We start from the raw sequence: 18,375 nt of genomic DNA on the forward strand, positions 1-18,375 counted from the left end.
AAAAACAAACACACATTTACATATAGTACGTGAAAAATATGTCTTAACACAAATACTCATGCAAAACATAGATATGAATAATTCTTTTAAAAGAAATAATACAATAAACGTACATAATGTATTTCGCGCCAAAACGTCCCGTCGCCAAAACGGCTCGCGCCAAAACGACCTTCGCGCCAAAACGTCCTGCTTCGACTCAATCTAATTCTGTCTTACTCAAAGGTTTGTCCTGACCTAATAAAAGGCCCCTGTCCCATAAGTGTCCATTTTAGTAGTCCATTTGAGCCTTGATTATGATATTTAGCTATTCCTTTAAAAATCTCAGAAAAATTATACTGATTAGCCTACACATTACATTAGACTGAGAAATCATGTAAGATACAATGAAAAAGGACATCAGAAATATCAGCAACTTATGGTGTACTATAATAATGGAACCAACCATTCCTTAGCTGAATAGAAAAAAATAGAAGAATTCTATTTAAAATGCACAAATTTAATTAGAAAGTTAGAGAAGATAGAGAGGTAAAAATGTATTATTTCATGTTAGAAAAAAAAAGTCAGTCAAGACAAATTATTTTTTGACTTTTGATGTGCTTCAAGCCTTTGTGACCCAAAAGAAAATCATTTGACGACATAAAGGATCACCCCAATAAAACAATGAGGATTTTGTTGCAAAATAAAAGGGTCAAAACATCACAAAGACTTCACATTAAAAACATCTTTGGACTCAAAGACATGACACATACATTTTATAGGCCAGTTTTCAGTGCACTGGCAGACTAAGAATGCAAGTTTAATCAAGTTTCATTGTAAGTTTATTTTAAAAATAAATTATAAACCTGTTGTAACCATCTCTCCACTAATCCCTGAGCATCAGCTGGAATAATTTTCATTGTAAAATTCACTCTTTCCTTTTCAGCTGATTCCATTGCCAGTATGACTTTATTTACATCAAAGGTCAAACACGCTATGCCTTCAAAACACTTTTTCAAATGAGGCTGTACCCTGAGTGGGTCTTTTGTTTCAGACAAAATCTCTAGTAGCTCATCATTAGAGAGGAAGAAAAATCTGGCCGAAACATGCACAAATATTAATTCAAAAAGACATATATTAGTATTAGATAAATTAAATATCTCTGTACTATTTTACTAGTAGTTACACACATTTTGATAAAAGCATTAATTAATTTTCATGAAGCTTAATGTGATTGATTTGTACAAAATAATATATTCTTTGAAAATATAACATGCCTAATCTAATATATTTTGGAATCAACAAACATTGAATTAAAAAAAAACAACTCTTTAAAATATTTGAAAGGATCTTTACTATAAAAAAAAAATATTAATAACTAACAAAAAAACTAACCTTGGGAAAAAGAGACGCTTCTTTTCCAGGTAGTCATTTAAACCTCTTTGTATGTCGTCCAGTTTTGACTAAAAAAAAAATTATTTTTAAGTTTATTAGTTTTAAAAGTTGACTTAAAAATTGTATTATCATTTAAATTAAAATCATTAATTATACAGTTTGATGTCAATCACCTCTGACTGCTGTAGTTTTTCCAACATTGCTTCCTGGGAAACAACAACCAAGGCTTTAGTATTCTGTACTGACTTGAGCATGATGTCTCTCCTGTAATTCAATTTAAAATTCACCAACTTAAAGTCAAAGTCAATTGAAATACATTGTACATCTGTAAAAATTTGTCTATGACTACCAGACAAAATAATATATTACTTAGTTTTAAGCCATAATTGAATGAACAAAAAAATCAGGAGTTCTGCATTTAAAAAAAAAAATATTTCAATAAAATACAAGTTGTATATTTATATATCAAAGGGTAAAAAATGTGTGAAATTTTTATTTCCATTAAATTCTTATCAAAAAGTATATGAAAAGCTATTATTAAAACTAAAACTCATTTATGACAAAAAAAGTAAAACCCTAACCCTGACCTCAGCATTGCAAACAATCTAACCCCAATATAAACTTGCTTCTAAATAATTATTTTTCCACATACAATAGTAAACATACCAATGTCCATCAACTTCCTCAAACATTTTTCCCTCCACAGGAATCTGGTTTCTAATATCTTGGGAGCCAAAGATGGGCTCAAGGTACAGCCAGGCAGACTGAACCCGCAACCAGGAATCTAAAATACTTTTCATCCTGTGCTGAAAAAGTAGGAGTCAACTAATGCATCAATTGCTTCAACCTCAAGTCACATGTAGGACAACAAAAGAAATAAACTGAAATAATGTACTAGTACTAAGAAAGAAATGTGATGACATACCAGAAGTAGATCCCATTTATTTATTTCCTCTTCAAAAGGTTTGATAAATGGAGAACCCTTCATTGTCATTGTTTTAACTGTATGGTCTTCAAGTAATACCTAGGAAAATATATAAATGATAGATTTGCAATACAATCTGTCAAAGTTATTCATGATCAAAAATTGAAAGCAGATTTTTTAAATCTTGCACATCATACTATGTCAAGACCAAATGATTTTAAAAATGTTTTACCATGAAATTAAAAGCAAGCTAAAAAAATTACTGTTCCAAAATAAATTATTACTATTATTATTATTATTATGAAAGTTTAACATAAATTTTAAATCTAAACTGTAGTCATTTTCTTAAGATCAATTAATATCTTATCATTTAGATGTTAATTTTTTTAATGTACTAAATAATTCTTGGCAGAAAAGTTTCACTCTCCAGTTCCAGATTTGAAAAAAATATAATAAATTTCAATAATATGTGTATTGTCTATTTTTTCTTGTTCTAATAATAGACATTTTGTTATTGAACAAAATGATTGGTTTTGTCAGAATACACTTATATGTAATGAAATAAGATTTCTAAACAATCTGTAAATCAATGTATGGTGGATGAACAGAGAAAAATAAACAAGATTGTGTTTTAAAGTATTCATAAATTTAAGTCATTTTTGTTATATTTTTTTTTTTAATGAAATAGTAATATTAAAAGTAGCACTTAAAAAAAATTGTTTCTTATTAAATAAAAGACCAGACAATGTTAACAAGTTAGCATTGAAAGCAAAGCATAAGAAGCGTATTACATTTAATTTGATAAATTTCAAGTTGTCATCAGTACTTTTGTTTTTAAATGATTAAAGCTGACTTTTACAGACTGAAAAATCAGATGAGAAAAATTGAGAATCTACTAACAGATTTTATTTACCAGTATATCATCAAAGGATGAGAATATAGTGACCCCTGACATAGCTTTATTTACCAGTATACCATCAAAGGATGAAAATATATTGACCCTAAACATAGTTTTATTTACCACTTTATCACTTAAGGATGAAAGTATATTGACCCCTAACATAGTTTTATTTACCAGTATATCATCGAAGGAGGAGAGTATATTGACCCCTGAATCCTTATATTGCACAAATGTGAATTGCATTACTTCCCATTCATCTTTCATTCTTTTCAATGCCTGAAATAATTACAATAGACACTAATCAATTCCAAATGTTTTACCATTTCATAAATATTTTTTTGGGCTTACTAATTCCACTAGCTCTGTATAAGTACAATAATATTTCAGTTATAAATATAGTAGAGTAAATTTACTTTAGAAACATTTCTATACTTAATTATCCAAAGAAAATTTTGTTATAGTGATATCACATTACACTTTATTGATTTTGAGTTCAGTCATGATTGGCATATTAACATTACCTTCTCAAGAGCATACTCTTTACTTGCTTGGGAACTGATACCAGCAAGTTCTTCAAGATATTTCTCTAGACCTAACTGTAGAACTTCTTGAAGAGGGGTGTCTTTTTTTGGAGTAATATCAAATCCAGTCTTAAATAAATCAAACATTTCAACATGAATGAATAAAGTAAAACCAAATATGTTTAACTAATATTCATTTAAAATATAGGTTTTTCTTTCTTATAATTCTTATAAAACAGTAAGAAACTAAGCCTGAGTATTTTTATTTTTCTCACTGTGTTAAGTATGAATGATGTTACCTGGTCAACAAAACAACATAAGAGAATATGATTATTTTATCCTAGTAAATCAAAATCAACACAAAAAGACACATACAAATTGAAGATATCAAAGAACCTTTTGACTCATGAGATCCCAATGCCTCTGTTTTATTCCTGGATTACACAGTGCTGTGATTAAAGGCATATTTATTTTGAACTTCTCAAGTTTAGCTTTAATGGTTGCAGACACTCTCAAAGGCCCTTTCATATCAGAGTGAGAGAAGACTTTGGTCAGTTTATAAGCAGTCCTCCATAATGTCTGAACCTAGAACATTCAATATTATTTTCATTTAAAACATCATTGTCTTTAAAATTCTATAGAAAGCCTAGCGTTTTCAGGCAAAGTAGAAAATTACTTCAACATTTCTTACTTTGCCTAGGAATTGTGTAAAGAAATTCTATAGAATGACTAGATCTTTGTCAGGCAATTTAGCTGTTAAATAGAATGCCAAATTTTAAACTTTGCCAGTAACATATATATATAAGCAGATTCACAAAATATATTAGATGACTTTTAAGGGTTCTTAACATATAGTTTTACATCAATAGATTTTAAAGTTTCCTTTAAAAAACCTAGTGACGCACATTCCAATGCCAGAATCAATCTGTCTCTGGCCAATAAGAATGTCATGTAGCCAGCTCAATAATCAACCATGCTTATTTTCCCAAACTAATATTAGGTATCCTATATAGGTGTGTGAACTCAAAACATATTAGATTCAAACATAAGATCCTTACTTATGAAGAATAGCACTTAATCCCTTTAACTTACAAGAGTTACCTTCCTTGATTACTCACTGAGATTTTAGAGTTTTCTAACTTCCTTTACATTTTTCATTTCAAAATTAATAGTAACTCATACATTTAATAAAAAAAATATAGAACAATATACTTACTCCTTCTTCAACATCCTCTGCATTGACCTCTAGAAATGGCCCATTCATCCATTTGTCATGCACTTGTTGAAAGTGTACAGCAGTGGTCCAGAGTTTTTCAAAAGGTTCTTTGCGAGCTCTGATGTCATCTATCTGATTATACTCAGTCTGGATATCTAGATCTAGCATTTGTTCTTCCTGATTGATCTCCACTTTCTGGAAAGATTTTTTATTGTGAAAATAATGGGAACTGTATGATTTAACTCAAGATTCAGAAGAAAAAAAAAGACATGCAAAGGTTAAAGTAGAAAATCTTGCTTATTTTCTCTATACTTATTACCTTGGCTTGAAATTCTTCAATTCTCATTGCTATGTCTTCTAGTTCTGTGACATACTTCTCAGACTCTGACATTCTGTCTTTCATTCCAAAGTCTTTCACTTTTTTTGAATATTCACTCAGAAGAATCTCAAATTGTTTCTTCTTTTCTTTTAATTTGTTACAGGCTAGATCATGTTCTCTCTGCAACTTGGTTTCCCTGAAAATGTTATGATCAATATTTTAATAGCTAATAGTACTAGCCCATTGGGAATATGACAAACATGTACATTGAGTGCTGATTTAAACAAAAATGGACTAAAAGAATTTATTTCATTGCTGTGATTGTAAAATCTTAACATCATTGGAATGGGTTACTCAGATGTGCATAAGTTCAGTTTGTTAACTGCTTTAAGCTTACAACAAATGTTTTTGTCATTACTAAACTAAATCTGAATTCAATGTCACTGCAATGGTGCAATACACTTTGAAAAAGTCAGTATATATAATATAAAAATTCAGACTTACGTTGAGTTTATGATGGGGATAATCCTTTGAGGCCAGGTGAATGTTGTATTATGCAAATTGATATCCTCTTTAGGCAAATAGGCATACTCCATCAGAAAAATCAAATTTTCTGCAGCTATTTCTAATTTTGTCTAAAAAAAATTTAAAGAATGTTTATTCAACAATTGAAGAACTGACATGCTAAGTTACTTTTGAAATAACTTGAAATAAAAAAGGTTGCTTCAGGTACGTAAACAAGAAGTTTTTTACACTTTGTCTTCTAGGAGTTTCTGCACAGAAGAGTAAATAATTTAAGAGATAATTAGCTTCCAGTACAAAAAAATTAGCTTTGATTTTTGAGTTTGAGTACCAATAAATAGGGAGAACAAGTTTATCTCAGGGTCCAAAAATCAGTCTGTTCTGTCTAAACATTTTAAGATTCAACTAATGTGAATAATTGAATTTGGATTATAATGTGTATTATTGCTTGGTATCTAGTGTGTAAAATCTTTTCATGAGTTCTACTTAAAGGATTCAACTATTTGATTTCCTAAAGAGGAATTCTGTTAATTTTTCACCTAACCAAGGATCTTTGGCATATTACAAAATATTGGGTCAGCAAATTGAACTTCTGAAAATACCTTGATTACAAACTCTTTACTCTAGCAAATTAAATCCCATATGGCTGTAATAGTTTTTAAAATCTCATAAAGTTTAATTGTATTTAAAATAAAAGCAAAATAAAAATAATACTTTTATAAAAACAAAGCTTATCTAAGGTAAAGAACTACTAATTACTACCATTCATCTGAAAATAGTAGGATTTAGGTCCCTTTCTCCTATATAAAACAGAATTGATAAATTAGTACTAATTGATTGACTAATTGTTATTTTTTTTTCATTCAAGTATTGTTATTGACAATGAAAAATAACGCAAAATTTAAATTTGATCTGAGAATGGGAAATTGGAGAAAAAGGTGACAAAATATAATAAGGGGATTAAATCCATATATACATCCACATTTCTCATACCAAATATTCCCCTCATTTCAATATCAAACAAAGTAATTAATCACCAATTATTAATTAACTAACTGATTAATTCTTTTATTGATTCATATCTTGTCGGGTACATTGAATAATTGTGCAAAGTTTCAATTTGATCCGAAAATGAGAAGTAGGAGAAAAACATGTTTAAACTTTTTACCAGACAGACAGACAGAATTGATATAAGCTTTGTAAAAAAAACTATTCAATTTTTATTTTACTTTACTCTTCCTAAATAATAGAAGGAAAATATAACAATTTCATACCTAAAAGGTGAATGTGTGAGTTGTTCAGTTCAATGAAAACTTACTTTTAATTGAAGTAATTGCACAACTTTCAAACTTTCCACATAATCTTGTAGCTGTACAAGTTCTCTGGTGTTCTCTGCTTGGTAAGAGCATCGTTTGACTATTGCATCATACTCAAAGCATATCTGACGATCAAACTTGTTGTTTGTTTCTGTCACCTTTCCTACCATGGTATTGATGAATCTCCTAGCAGTGTCAACTAGCCACTATAAATTGTGAATATTATAAATAGGTCAGTGAATGGTTATCCCTAACTTATGGAGTACCGAAATAAGTTTGCACATGGCCCAGTTGACAAATTGAGAATATATTTCTATTAACTAGCTTATAGGAAAAAGAGAGTTTTAATTATAATCTCTTTTATATAACAAAGAGTAATGAAAAGTAAAAGCTTAAAAAGCCAATAAAGAAAAATGACAAAATAAATGTTAAATATAATTTTGATTTCAATAAGTAAATTCAAAGAGGAAATAGTGAAATGGATGTTAAATGCTTCATTGTAGGAAAGAACCAAACTTTTGTTTTTTTTTCAAAATTAAGTAATTAATAATCAAAGTTAACTTAAACTATATTGTAAAGAAACTTCCAACTACCTGATTGATATGTGTACAGTCCAACAGAAACAAGTGTAAAGGAATATACACTGGTAGGGAGCCAATATCCCAAGCCATTTGTTTTAGTTTCTCTATCACAGTTCTGTACTCCTTCAATGGGTGGTCACCAGTGACATAATGCTGGACTTGGCTCTCTGTTTCTTTTGTGTACAAATACTTGAATGTTTCATACACTGACTTGTACCTGAAAGCCAGCAAAATACACTTGAACATTTTTTTGACAATTCAAATGAATTTTTTTTTTGACTATTCTAATGCAGTTCTATTTAAAAAGACAAGGAAGCATTATAAATTCACATTAACAAACATTTTCAGAACTAGCTACATAGGATCCCATGTAAAACAAAATATATTTAAAAAAACATTAAAAATATGTTTTACTTTTTAGGCCCATGGCTATTAGCAAGCATGACACTTCTTATTCTATCTTTGGCTGCCTCAACTATTTCTTCTTCCACTTCTACAGACAGAATTGTCCTGGTGTCTTCAACCTTTGCAAAAAATATAGCAAGCTATTGTCATACAAAGTAGATAAATATGTACTCAATTTTTTAGCTTCAAAAACTATCACACAATTTTTAAATGAAAAAAACTGAAAGAATTTTTTTTGGTTTACAAACTTACATCTTGAAAAAGTTTTTGTTCTATTCTGCTAAGTTTCTGTACACTGGATATAATTGTGTCAACAATAAGACAGAAGAAATCACAAATTTCAGGTATTGAAGGACTAAACTGTAGAGTGGAGTTGTGAACATCTTCTTTCTGAAAGTAAAAAAACAACAAAATGAACAAAATTTTTTGCCTAACAGAGGTCTACTCAAGAGTCAAAAAAAAAAAAAGGCTACAAGAACAAGAATCTTACCTACCATTATATAAATAAAACCCACAAATCTCACAACATATGATTAGTAAAATTGTTATCAAATATTTGGTTACAAAATTCTTTAAATTGACTACAATGTCAAAAAAAAAAATTGATTTATTTTGAAAAAAAAAATTTACCAGAAATATTTTAATAGGATGTAAAGTATTTGGCAGGCCTATTGTGGTGGTGATGTCATAAGTCCCTTCGTACATATTGCCTTCTGAGTAGTTTTCAATGAGTGAGACTAAATCTTGGATAGATTTTTCAACAATCTGTCTCAACAGGACAGACATAAGGGAAGCAACACTGTTAAAGAAATGTTCCATCATGGTGATTCTGGATTCCTAAAAGAATAATTTTTTAACAATAAATATAATTATAATTTAAGATTAATTTTTAAAAAATCCAAATAAAATACTAATTCAATTTTCAAAGCAAATTAGAGATATGAAAACATATACAGAAGACAGAGGGATAAACAAAGTATTAGTTATTTGGCAGTATTAATAAATAATTAATTAAACTAATTAATACACAGCAAAATAAGAAATACACATGAAAAGATAATAGTGATTCAGTATCCCTAGATAAGGTACCAAGTATATACCAAACTTAGAATCCAGGCAAACCATTCACCCACTAATAGGCATACTTGCCAAATGCATCTGTATGGCTAAAAAGATCCTCTTAATACCAAAGGTCATACTTAAATGGATAAGATTAAATGCTGGATTAGCTTGTCAGGGTTTTAGCTAACAGAAGAATGTTTAAACTAAAATTGAATAAATGGAACATCAATTTTTTTTTTATACCTTTGGCCAAACTAGACAATTTAACATTTTAAAATCAATTACAAAAAGGTGAAATTTGTTAATGTAATACAAACAAAGAGCTTTAAATAAGAAATGACCAAAAAAAAGTAGAAAATGGAAATATTGTATACATATTCTTAACTCTTTCTCTCCTAACTGACGATACCAGCGTTGATTCCACCAGAATGTGGTACATAATTACGGAGAGAAAGAGTTAATGAGCTATAAAGTCTATTTATAATTCAAAAAAAAAAATGTTAAGAAGCAGTTGATACTACTTCTATTTTAACTACTACTAACTGTATCAACTGGCATCCATGCTTCTATTTCATCCCTCATTTCATCAATCAGATTACAGCAATCTGACAGCCAAACTTTTTGAAGAGTTTCGGCTGCTGAGCTGCTAGACACTTTGACATGGTTCAGGAACTCTTCCATTGTAACTGGCATTAGCTTTTTCAAGTCATTAATATCAATAAGCCGAAAGTCATTGAATCTATCAAATATGTTTTAGAAGCATTAGAAATGTTAATAATCCATAACAAAATATTGTTTTAAAATAAATAGCTAAAAAAATTAAAATTGAAAATTCTTTTGTTTACCCTACATGCTTATGCACAAATTAAATTTTCTAGAACCTGAACTTGTATCAAATGAAGTAATTGGTAAAATATATATTAATAATTAAATTTGAAAGAAATGAATATTCCAAATTATTTATTATTTTATCTATCCATCGTTTGTACTTATACCTGACATGAAAGTCATATAAAATGATCCTCATTATTGGATGTGTTACAAAAAGATTTTTCTCAATGATGTGTCTTGCTTCTTGAACATTTTCATGCCATGGAAAGCCATCTCGACCTGCCAGATTGGATGGCTAACAATGAATAAAAAATTTTATGTAGAAAATACATTAATATATATTTTATAATTAATCTAAATTATGCATTACAAAAAGGATATCATTTTCACACTTATACAAATGTTATTTTTAAATGCACACAAAAATTCTTTAAAAATTAAAAAATTTTCATACCTTTAGTGGCAAAAGTAAACCTAGCCTCTGTTGTTCAGCTTGATCAAGTAGAATATAGTCTAAAATTGCTCTTCTCACAGATGCTCTATAATCAAAGTCCATTTCCTAAAAAATTGTTTCAGTCAAACAAATTTTTTTTGTAAAGAAAACTTAGACACAAGTATGAACGCGTTAGTAGTTTGGTATTGACACAAGTATGAACACATTATTAGTTTAGTATTCAACTTGAAAAATAACAATATTATTAGACAGAAATCACAGACCTTCAGAAATGCTCTGCTAGCATTTGGGAACTTGGCCCTTATTGATCTTGGAACAAAGTGATAAATTCCCTCTAATGTTTCCTTTGTTATAGGACCCACCATATTTGGATCAATGGCTTTCTCTGCCAGTAGGAAGTATCTGAAGAAATAACGCACAGAATATAACATTTAAGAAAGGTTTTTTATTTTTTTATTTAAAAAAAGAGAGTAAAGAAAGACTATATTATTCAGGTGGATTAATAGTGTTTTGAGATGCTGGCCTATAATAGAAGAAGTAAGAATCCATATCAAATGTATAATGTATAACTAAATGAGGCTTTGGGAGTCACTAAACTCTTTCAGAACTATTACTCTGCTGCTGATCCCAAACTTTATCAGCTATTTCTGTTCCTTTGGACCCAACAGCTTGGAGAAGAGGGCACAACTGCTGTGTGGGCGACAACGTTCTGACCAAAGCCAATACCCAAGCTCTCAACTACTCCTCCACAAGATTTAGCCATAGTCATCTTACAACTGAAGGATGACAAGTAACCTAACGTTTATGGACATTAAGGAAGTAGAAAATGGAGACGTAAAGCACAGGATAGATCAGAAAGGAGAGATGTGCTAAAGGAGGCCAGGGCCATGGGCTGTAGCGCCACTGGGATGGATGGATGGAAGTAGAAAAAGCACTTAAAGGTATCTAATAACAATTAAAAAACAGTAAAGCAGTTGATCAAATATTTTTTTTACCTTTCTCTCTCTTCCTCAGCTGGTGTTGAAGGACGGGAAAGACCATGAGTTGAAAAATACCAAGGTGGAAATTTAACATCTAAACATTCCTGAGTATGATTATCATGGTTGGGTACATCGACAAGAATCATTTCTTGGAGAGTTTTCATTTCTTCTTCTTCGTCATGGTCACTGGAATATTCTTTCAAGAAAGTATTTTTCAAACTAAGTAAATAAAACAACTGATATAATGGCCATACAAAAAAATGAAAACAAATTTTTTAAATGATTAAAAAATTTAATGAAACTCAATCTTTTAGAATTTCAAACTATAGTAAAATAATCATAATAATAATAATAATAATAATAATTTCATTTATAGAGCCCTGTTAACAAACATGGTGTAGCCTCAAGGTGCTGTGATAACATTACAAATATATTCACATAATGACAAACTAATCTAAAAAAGTTTTCATATAACAAAAATATTTTAAAAGTTTCATATAGATATAATGTCTGAATTCAGTATAAAAATCCATAAATATAAACTTCTATATGTTATTCTTAGTAAAGTAAAGGACCCTTTTCAGACCTTATGATCTATAGGGCAGATGATAATCATGTTTCTTTGGTTGACATTAGACAAGGATGTCATGTAGGCAATCAACAACCAAGTTTAACTTTCCCCAACTAATGTCTGGAACCCATTAGAGTTGGGTGAACTCAGGTGTATCCTAAAAAATCCTGTAACTCAAAAATCCCAGTCTTCACCAAGATTTGAACCTAATATCCCTCAGTTCAGAAGCCAAGCACTTTACCATTAAACCACTTTAACCACCTCACCACATATGTTGCACCTTAATTTTCAATAGTTCTTTTCCCCTTTATAAGGAAAGAGAGAACAAAAGAAATGAGATGAAACAAGAAAAGCGGTAGGAAGAAATACATTAATCTAGATTATTTTTATTATCTGTAAAAAGAGAACATGGTGTCTGATCTAAGAAGTAGGCCTAAGTGCTTACAGTGCATTAAAATCATTCATTCAGAGTTAATTTTTAAAATGAAAAATGGAATTATTCGAAATTCCTTAACTTTAAGCTCTAACTCTAGATAATAATTTGATTCTCAGTCAAGATTTCTGGAGATTTCTAGATCTAGATCTAGGCAGCGGACAGGTTCAAACCCGGGACCACCGGCAGTCAGAGAGGCGGAGCGCATACCCAATGACCATGCAGGCAACCATCCACAGTCAGAAAGTGGGTTGTGTATGTAATGGTGATGAATGATGATCTACTCTCTAATCTAAATAATCTAGGTGACGTGTCGTTTAGAGACGTAGGCCTATTAAGTTTTAAGCCTAGTCAATCTAGAATCTAGATCTAGTGATTACACAGTACAGTAATAGAATGCCAGATTAAAATTAGATGATCTAGATCTAGAAGTCTAATATCTAGAATTTTCTAGGGTAAAGATTTAAATAGTTGTAACAGTTATCAGTCCTTCAATTTCAACTCACTGAGAGTCACTAATTTGACTCTGTGTTAAATGTGTGAAACTCATTGTCATTGAATCACCGACGAATGTGACTCTACTGTGTCTGTGAGTGTGTGTGTGATAAAAAAAAAGAGATGGTTTTCATATTTTGTTTTTTGTAATTGAAATCTAATTTCTTTAATTCAATGATTGAAGGATCTAATCTAGATTGTGACTAATATGTTAATCTTAATATTACGTCATCATTTGTTGTGAATATTTTTGTGAAAAGTAAGCCTACTTGAAAGGATGTGACGTAATTAAAGGATGGATGTCTACTCATATTCATATCAACATGAAGTCTCTTAATTCTTATGTTTAATTGTTTACAATAATTTATTTCTCTGTAGTAACAGAACATGATCTATCTAATAGAATCTTAAGCGCCAACTTGTTTAACTGACATTAAAGAGATCACCTGGCAGCAAGCAACTTAAAAATTAGACAGCTGGAGATTTCTTACAAAGGCAAAGGTCTCCGAATACACATTCGAGACCAATAGAAAATCCCCTAACAAGGACAGACGTGAACGGCGAAAAGAGAACCTAAATCGACCACCGGCGAAAAACGGCGTTCCCACGTGTGTTTTTTTTTTTGTAATCTGAAATTTTGCAGGGTTATTGCTTGTAAAGGCAGTAAATATGTTACCTCAGGCTCCAAAACACAAGTACGGTGCTAGCGTGTATAAGTGCAGCGAGGCAGTACCCTCCTACCTTTATTGATATATCCATACAAAAGGATTTCATGTAAAAAATCTTCTGCAAGACTTCCCTGAGTCCTTATTACAAATTTCAGAAAAGGGTTGGATAACTGATGGAATACACCATTCGTGGCTTCGAGACACAACTTCGTTCCTGTTACCAGCCATATCTCAAAACCTATTCTCTTCTTGGTTGACGGCAATGCTACTAGACGAACGTCCCTTATAGAAACATCAGTATATACTCTCGCAACAATTGCTGAGACTTTCTCAGCCCCTCTCCAAAGCCCTTTTTGACACAAACTCAACACCGATAAAACCACTTGGGATGTTATCACCAGCACTATCAGAGACACCAACATACCCAAACAACATCATCCCAATATTCACCCACGGCATCAACATTATATTCATCATTCACATGCCCAGCCCCTATTGAAGAACCTGTTTCTTTCTCAGCATCCTAGATTCCCAGACCCCCATTCATACGTGATATTCCCATTTCCACCTCTATCAATTTCAATGTAAAGCATCTGATGAAATGTCAACAACAAAACTCACTATGGTTTTTAAAAGACTATTTGATCACAAAGTCAGATGTTCACACATCTCCACGATGAAAGAAAATTTCAAGATCTGACTTTGTCTTTGGATCAAGCTTCCAAAGAACCTGAACATAAGTTACAAAAGTCTAAAGCCAGTGTTAATGCAGATGGAAAAAGAAGAACTGAAACCCCAGAAGTATGCCAACTCTTCCTAGCCTACTTAGTGGGAACTCATGTAGGAAGTAATTGAAATGGAAATTAGAGAGAAAGAAGATGCTGAAAAAAAAAAACGGCCAAAGAACTAATTACAGAAGTAAAGAGAAAGAGTACAAAAACATCAAAGAGAGAGACAAAATAGAGAAACAAAAAAACAGAAGAGTAACCTATAATAAATATGACTATATTAAATATGTAGAACTTTTTTTTCTATTATCTGTTATGCAGTTATATAAATATTTGCTATGTATAAATATCATTTATGTATATACAATATCTTCTGTTTATAATTATGTATATATCCGCTGGTATATAACTATGTATATCTATGTTAACACTTCTTTTCCTTCTTTTCTTTTTGTTGTAGTCTAAAGTTTAATGAAATTCAATTTATGCATAGTATCAAATAAAAAAAGTGGGGCTGTAGTAAAAAGATAAAATGAAATAAAGAGGATGGGAGAGCTTGTTACAATTAAATCAGCGTTAATGGGATGTCCGTTTGTCTTTTTTTTAAAAGTCATGCGTAAACAATATACTATCTGACTGGTTTACCACGATATTTAGCCACAAATAAGTTACAGTCACAGAACGTCGGCAGGAAAGCAGACTAACTTTAGGCTCTACAACAGCAACCAATATTTGGCATAAATATAGACCAGCATATATAATAACTATTTAAAATCTAGATGTAGCATCATCTGCTTGCGAGGTTTTTAAATGTTCTCTGTTCAATATGCTTAAATGAAAACGGCATTCAATATATGACCTGCTCTGACATCAAACAATGCCCATATATTTGATAGAGGAAGGTTTATCTGGGATCAATAGTACGGCTAGTTTATCACAGTCGTGACATTGAGCTGGTATGACGTCACTATCGTGCTCTTTGTTAAGACTTGTTTAATAACAGTGGACATGCGAAAACAACAATGGCATTAAAAACAATGGAATGGCGTGTGAAAATGGATTTTTTGAAAAATAGTTATCTTTATAAATTAGTTGTGTGGACTTCTGAGCTAACCTTTATATTTTATTTTGTATGCCTCGCACATCGAACTCGCTTAGTTTACCTCCCTTATATCCTTTAGGCGGATTCCTTTAACTTTTTAAATCCACAAAATTAAGCTGGAAAAAAAAAGATAGCATGTATTTGTAAAGAACCAACTTGCCATGAAAATCTGCCTCTATTACTGTTTCCATTGGAACAGAACTCCATGTTCTTGGTGTGTTATCAGCAAGGTTTCCATTTCTTTGGTTCAAGTGACTTTGATCATCGTTGTCCTCTTCCTCCTTGATTTCCAAAAGCAAACCTTTATATAGAAAAACAAATCATATAATACAGAAACTGAAATAGTGGGTCGGTCATTTCTTGCAACATAAGCCACACTGCATGTCTATTGTATGTTTGGATTTTTGCAATTTATTTTTCGACAGCTTCTACTCATTTAATAATCATCCAAGTTTACATACAAGCTCATACTTGATGACAACACATGAATCAATAAAAAAAAAAAACTACAAATTAGTAAAATCTATTTGTCGTAATTAATTTAAAAAGCGAAAGGGAGACAAGTCGTGGGTGGTATGTTAACAATAATATAAACACATGAATTATCTTGGCGTATAATAAGGCCTAAGTGTGACACACATAAAGTTCAATGTTTGGGTCACAAACCTTCCTTCTGAGTTACATTGTTTGGGTGGCAACAGTGGTCGACAATGATTGTACAAGTTTAAGACTAAAAGGGCGAAAATAAATAGTAAAATATAAAAGGCTTTTTTTTTAATTTTATGTACTACTTTTTAGTGTATTGTAATATAAGCGTTGTTTTTAAACATTTGTTATTATATTCATTCTTTTCATTTTTTTTTTAAAGTTTAAACGATAAAGCTTAGGTAAATATAGAACTAGACACTTTCTTTTCGGAGGAGCTTGAGGGTCCATATAATGAAGCTTAATTATTTTTTAAAAATCCATAATTTTCTTAAGCAAAGCAGGAGTCCTCATAACCTATGATAGTGTTAGTATATCAGGATCTTATTGTCAAACTTCTTATTCTTCTTCAAATTCATCTCCTCCTCCGACTTCAAGCAATAGAAAAGAAACAGGGCTATCTTTTTTGTTTGTGTCCACGTGGTTGAAAATATTGCAAAGAACATTTGTGTAAAGGAAATTAAAAGATATGCAAATCAAATGACGACATAATGTTCTTAATGCACTATCATTAAATATGTTTGTATTTGACTATCATCGTAATTTTGTCAAGAAGGCCGATAGCAAGGTTTCATATTTTGCGTATAAAAGTACTTACTATCTCCATGTTTGATAATGACATCTTCAGGAGCTGGTTGGTTGAAGCTGTCGGCTGTTTTCTTTGTTTCACTTATAACGCGAAAACTGGTCGCATCCACAAGAATGGAATGCCCTAAACTACTGCAATGGAGGAATGCAACAATTTAAGCTGTTCTTCAGTATTACACAAAAGGCCTTTTTCAATTACAGCTTAATCCGTATTCTAAAAAATAATAGTATCCCACTTTCAGTCAGGGTGTTTCAAAATCACTTGTCACCGAGAAGTACATAGAAGCATAATTCATAAAGCGCTGGTCGTGTGTGTATGTGAATGTTGTTCGTGTTTGCATCTATATTGTTATTGTTATAGTAGTAATGCTGAGGTGGACAATTGTGGTCAAACTGAATTTCTTCTTTGTTTGGACCAATAACATTATCCTATCTCATTAAGTTTAACCTAAAACAGACTTGAATGTCTTTATATAAAACAAACATTAAAAAAAAAACGGTGCTAACACAGGGAAGTTCAATAATAGACAAGGTTACAAAGACAGTTTGTGTGGTTACACAACTCAAAATAGACCCCGAAGGAGTCCACCCTTCTGTTTCTGTGTCTGTCACGTGTCAAGAGTAGGCTACTTCAGGAAGCACGAACCCAGCAGTCTACGCATTCGCGACACATTGGTAGTGACCAGTCCAATGTGTAATAGTAATACAGCATTCTTCAACATTACACATTACAACCTTACACCATAATCGCCTTGACAGATTGACCCTTTACAAAACAATTAGATAATCATTATACGACATCAGTTAGGCCTGGTTCACATTTAAGTTCACATATCCCTTGGTCTGCTGGACCGTTGGGGCACCACACAAGATATGTCAACCTTCTTTCTTTAATAGAATTTCATTCTGATATTATTTCTGAAAATATTAAAACCTTTTTACCTGCCTGGGTGGACTCCTTCGGGGTCTATTTTGAGTTTAGTGTAACCACACAAACTGTCTTTGTAACCTTGTCTGTTATTGAACTTCCCTGTGTTAGCACCGTTTTTTTTTTATGTTTGTTTTATATAAAGACATTCAAGTCTGTTTGACCACAATTGTCCACCTCAGCATTACTACTACAACAATAACAATATAGATGCAAACACGAACAACGAATCTTTTCAAGGTCTTAACCTGAGGTGAACATTAAATCAGGCAATGTCAACTGAGACTGTGACTCAATCTCTTATTCAAAGTCTCAAAATAGGTTTGTATGTATTGCAGTTCACACTATATTATGAAAAACTACTTATTAATTGTTGAATTAGGTTTCATTTATATGGCTATTAAATATTTTTTTTTCTTCATAATAAAAAAAGGTAAACATTTTTAAAAAAAAGTTTTTTAAATGTAGTCGTTAGTCTGACAGAACTTACTTAATTTAGCAATAGATTTGTAAAAAAAAACAATTTTTGACAAAAAATCTAAAGCCGTTAGCATAAATGTGTTTAAATATGGTAAATGGTAGGCCCTATCTCCCTTACTATATAGCATCCAGTGTTTTTTACTAATAATATAGTGAATAGTTGTTAAAATGGTGTTTTTTAATGAAAAAACATTTTGCATGTTTTAAAAATTAAATTTTTCGCTTTCAGAAAAGAAAAAAAAAGTAGCCGTTGCATCAGAATTTTGAATGGCC

At 31.0% G+C, this 18,375-nt stretch overlaps 1 protein-coding gene across 3 annotated transcripts in view; it reads right to left on the reverse strand.

Moving 5' to 3' along the window:
* The window catches only part of LOC106056532 (dynein axonemal heavy chain 3-like), an 88,700-nt gene that overhangs the window by 48,631 nt on the left and 21,694 nt on the right, over nt 1–18,375 (reverse strand). For 2 of the 3 annotated variants that reach the window (XM_056026527.1, XM_056026526.1), the window contains exons 5-27: nt 16,705–16,826; nt 15,562–15,702; nt 11,420–11,600; nt 10,688–10,826; nt 10,425–10,529; nt 10,135–10,265; nt 9,683–9,878; nt 8,708–8,914; nt 8,330–8,467; nt 8,087–8,196; nt 7,685–7,889; nt 7,094–7,297; nt 5,758–5,888; nt 5,254–5,449; nt 4,935–5,129; nt 4,115–4,303; nt 3,719–3,847; nt 3,372–3,473; nt 2,297–2,395; nt 2,038–2,177; nt 1,545–1,635; nt 1,372–1,439; nt 843–1,071 (exon numbers count right to left, since the gene is read on the reverse strand). In XM_056026527.1, coding sequence (XP_055882502.1) covers nt 843–1,071; nt 1,372–1,439; nt 1,545–1,635; nt 2,038–2,177; nt 2,297–2,395; nt 3,372–3,473; nt 3,719–3,847; nt 4,115–4,303; nt 4,935–5,129; nt 5,254–5,449; nt 5,758–5,888; nt 7,094–7,297; nt 7,685–7,889; nt 8,087–8,196; nt 8,330–8,467; nt 8,708–8,914; nt 9,683–9,878; nt 10,135–10,265; nt 10,425–10,529; nt 10,688–10,826; nt 11,420–11,600; nt 15,562–15,702; nt 16,705–16,826 — 3,448 coding nt within the window. Of the gene's footprint in view, nt 1–842; nt 1,072–1,371; nt 1,440–1,544; nt 1,636–2,037; nt 2,178–2,296; nt 2,396–3,371; nt 3,474–3,718; nt 3,848–4,114; nt 4,304–4,934; nt 5,130–5,253; nt 5,450–5,757; nt 5,889–7,093; nt 7,298–7,684; nt 7,890–8,086; nt 8,197–8,329; nt 8,468–8,707; nt 8,915–9,682; nt 9,879–10,134; nt 10,266–10,424; nt 10,530–10,687; nt 10,827–11,419; nt 11,601–15,561; nt 15,703–16,704; nt 16,827–18,375 lie in introns of those variants that run through there. The other variant, XM_056026528.1, reaches the window with a different exon arrangement.

This window comes from Biomphalaria glabrata, chromosome 4 (assembly GCF_947242115.1).
Source record: "Biomphalaria glabrata chromosome 4, xgBioGlab47.1, whole genome shotgun sequence".
Classification (NCBI taxonomy): Eukaryota; Metazoa; Mollusca; class Gastropoda; family Planorbidae; genus Biomphalaria; species Biomphalaria glabrata.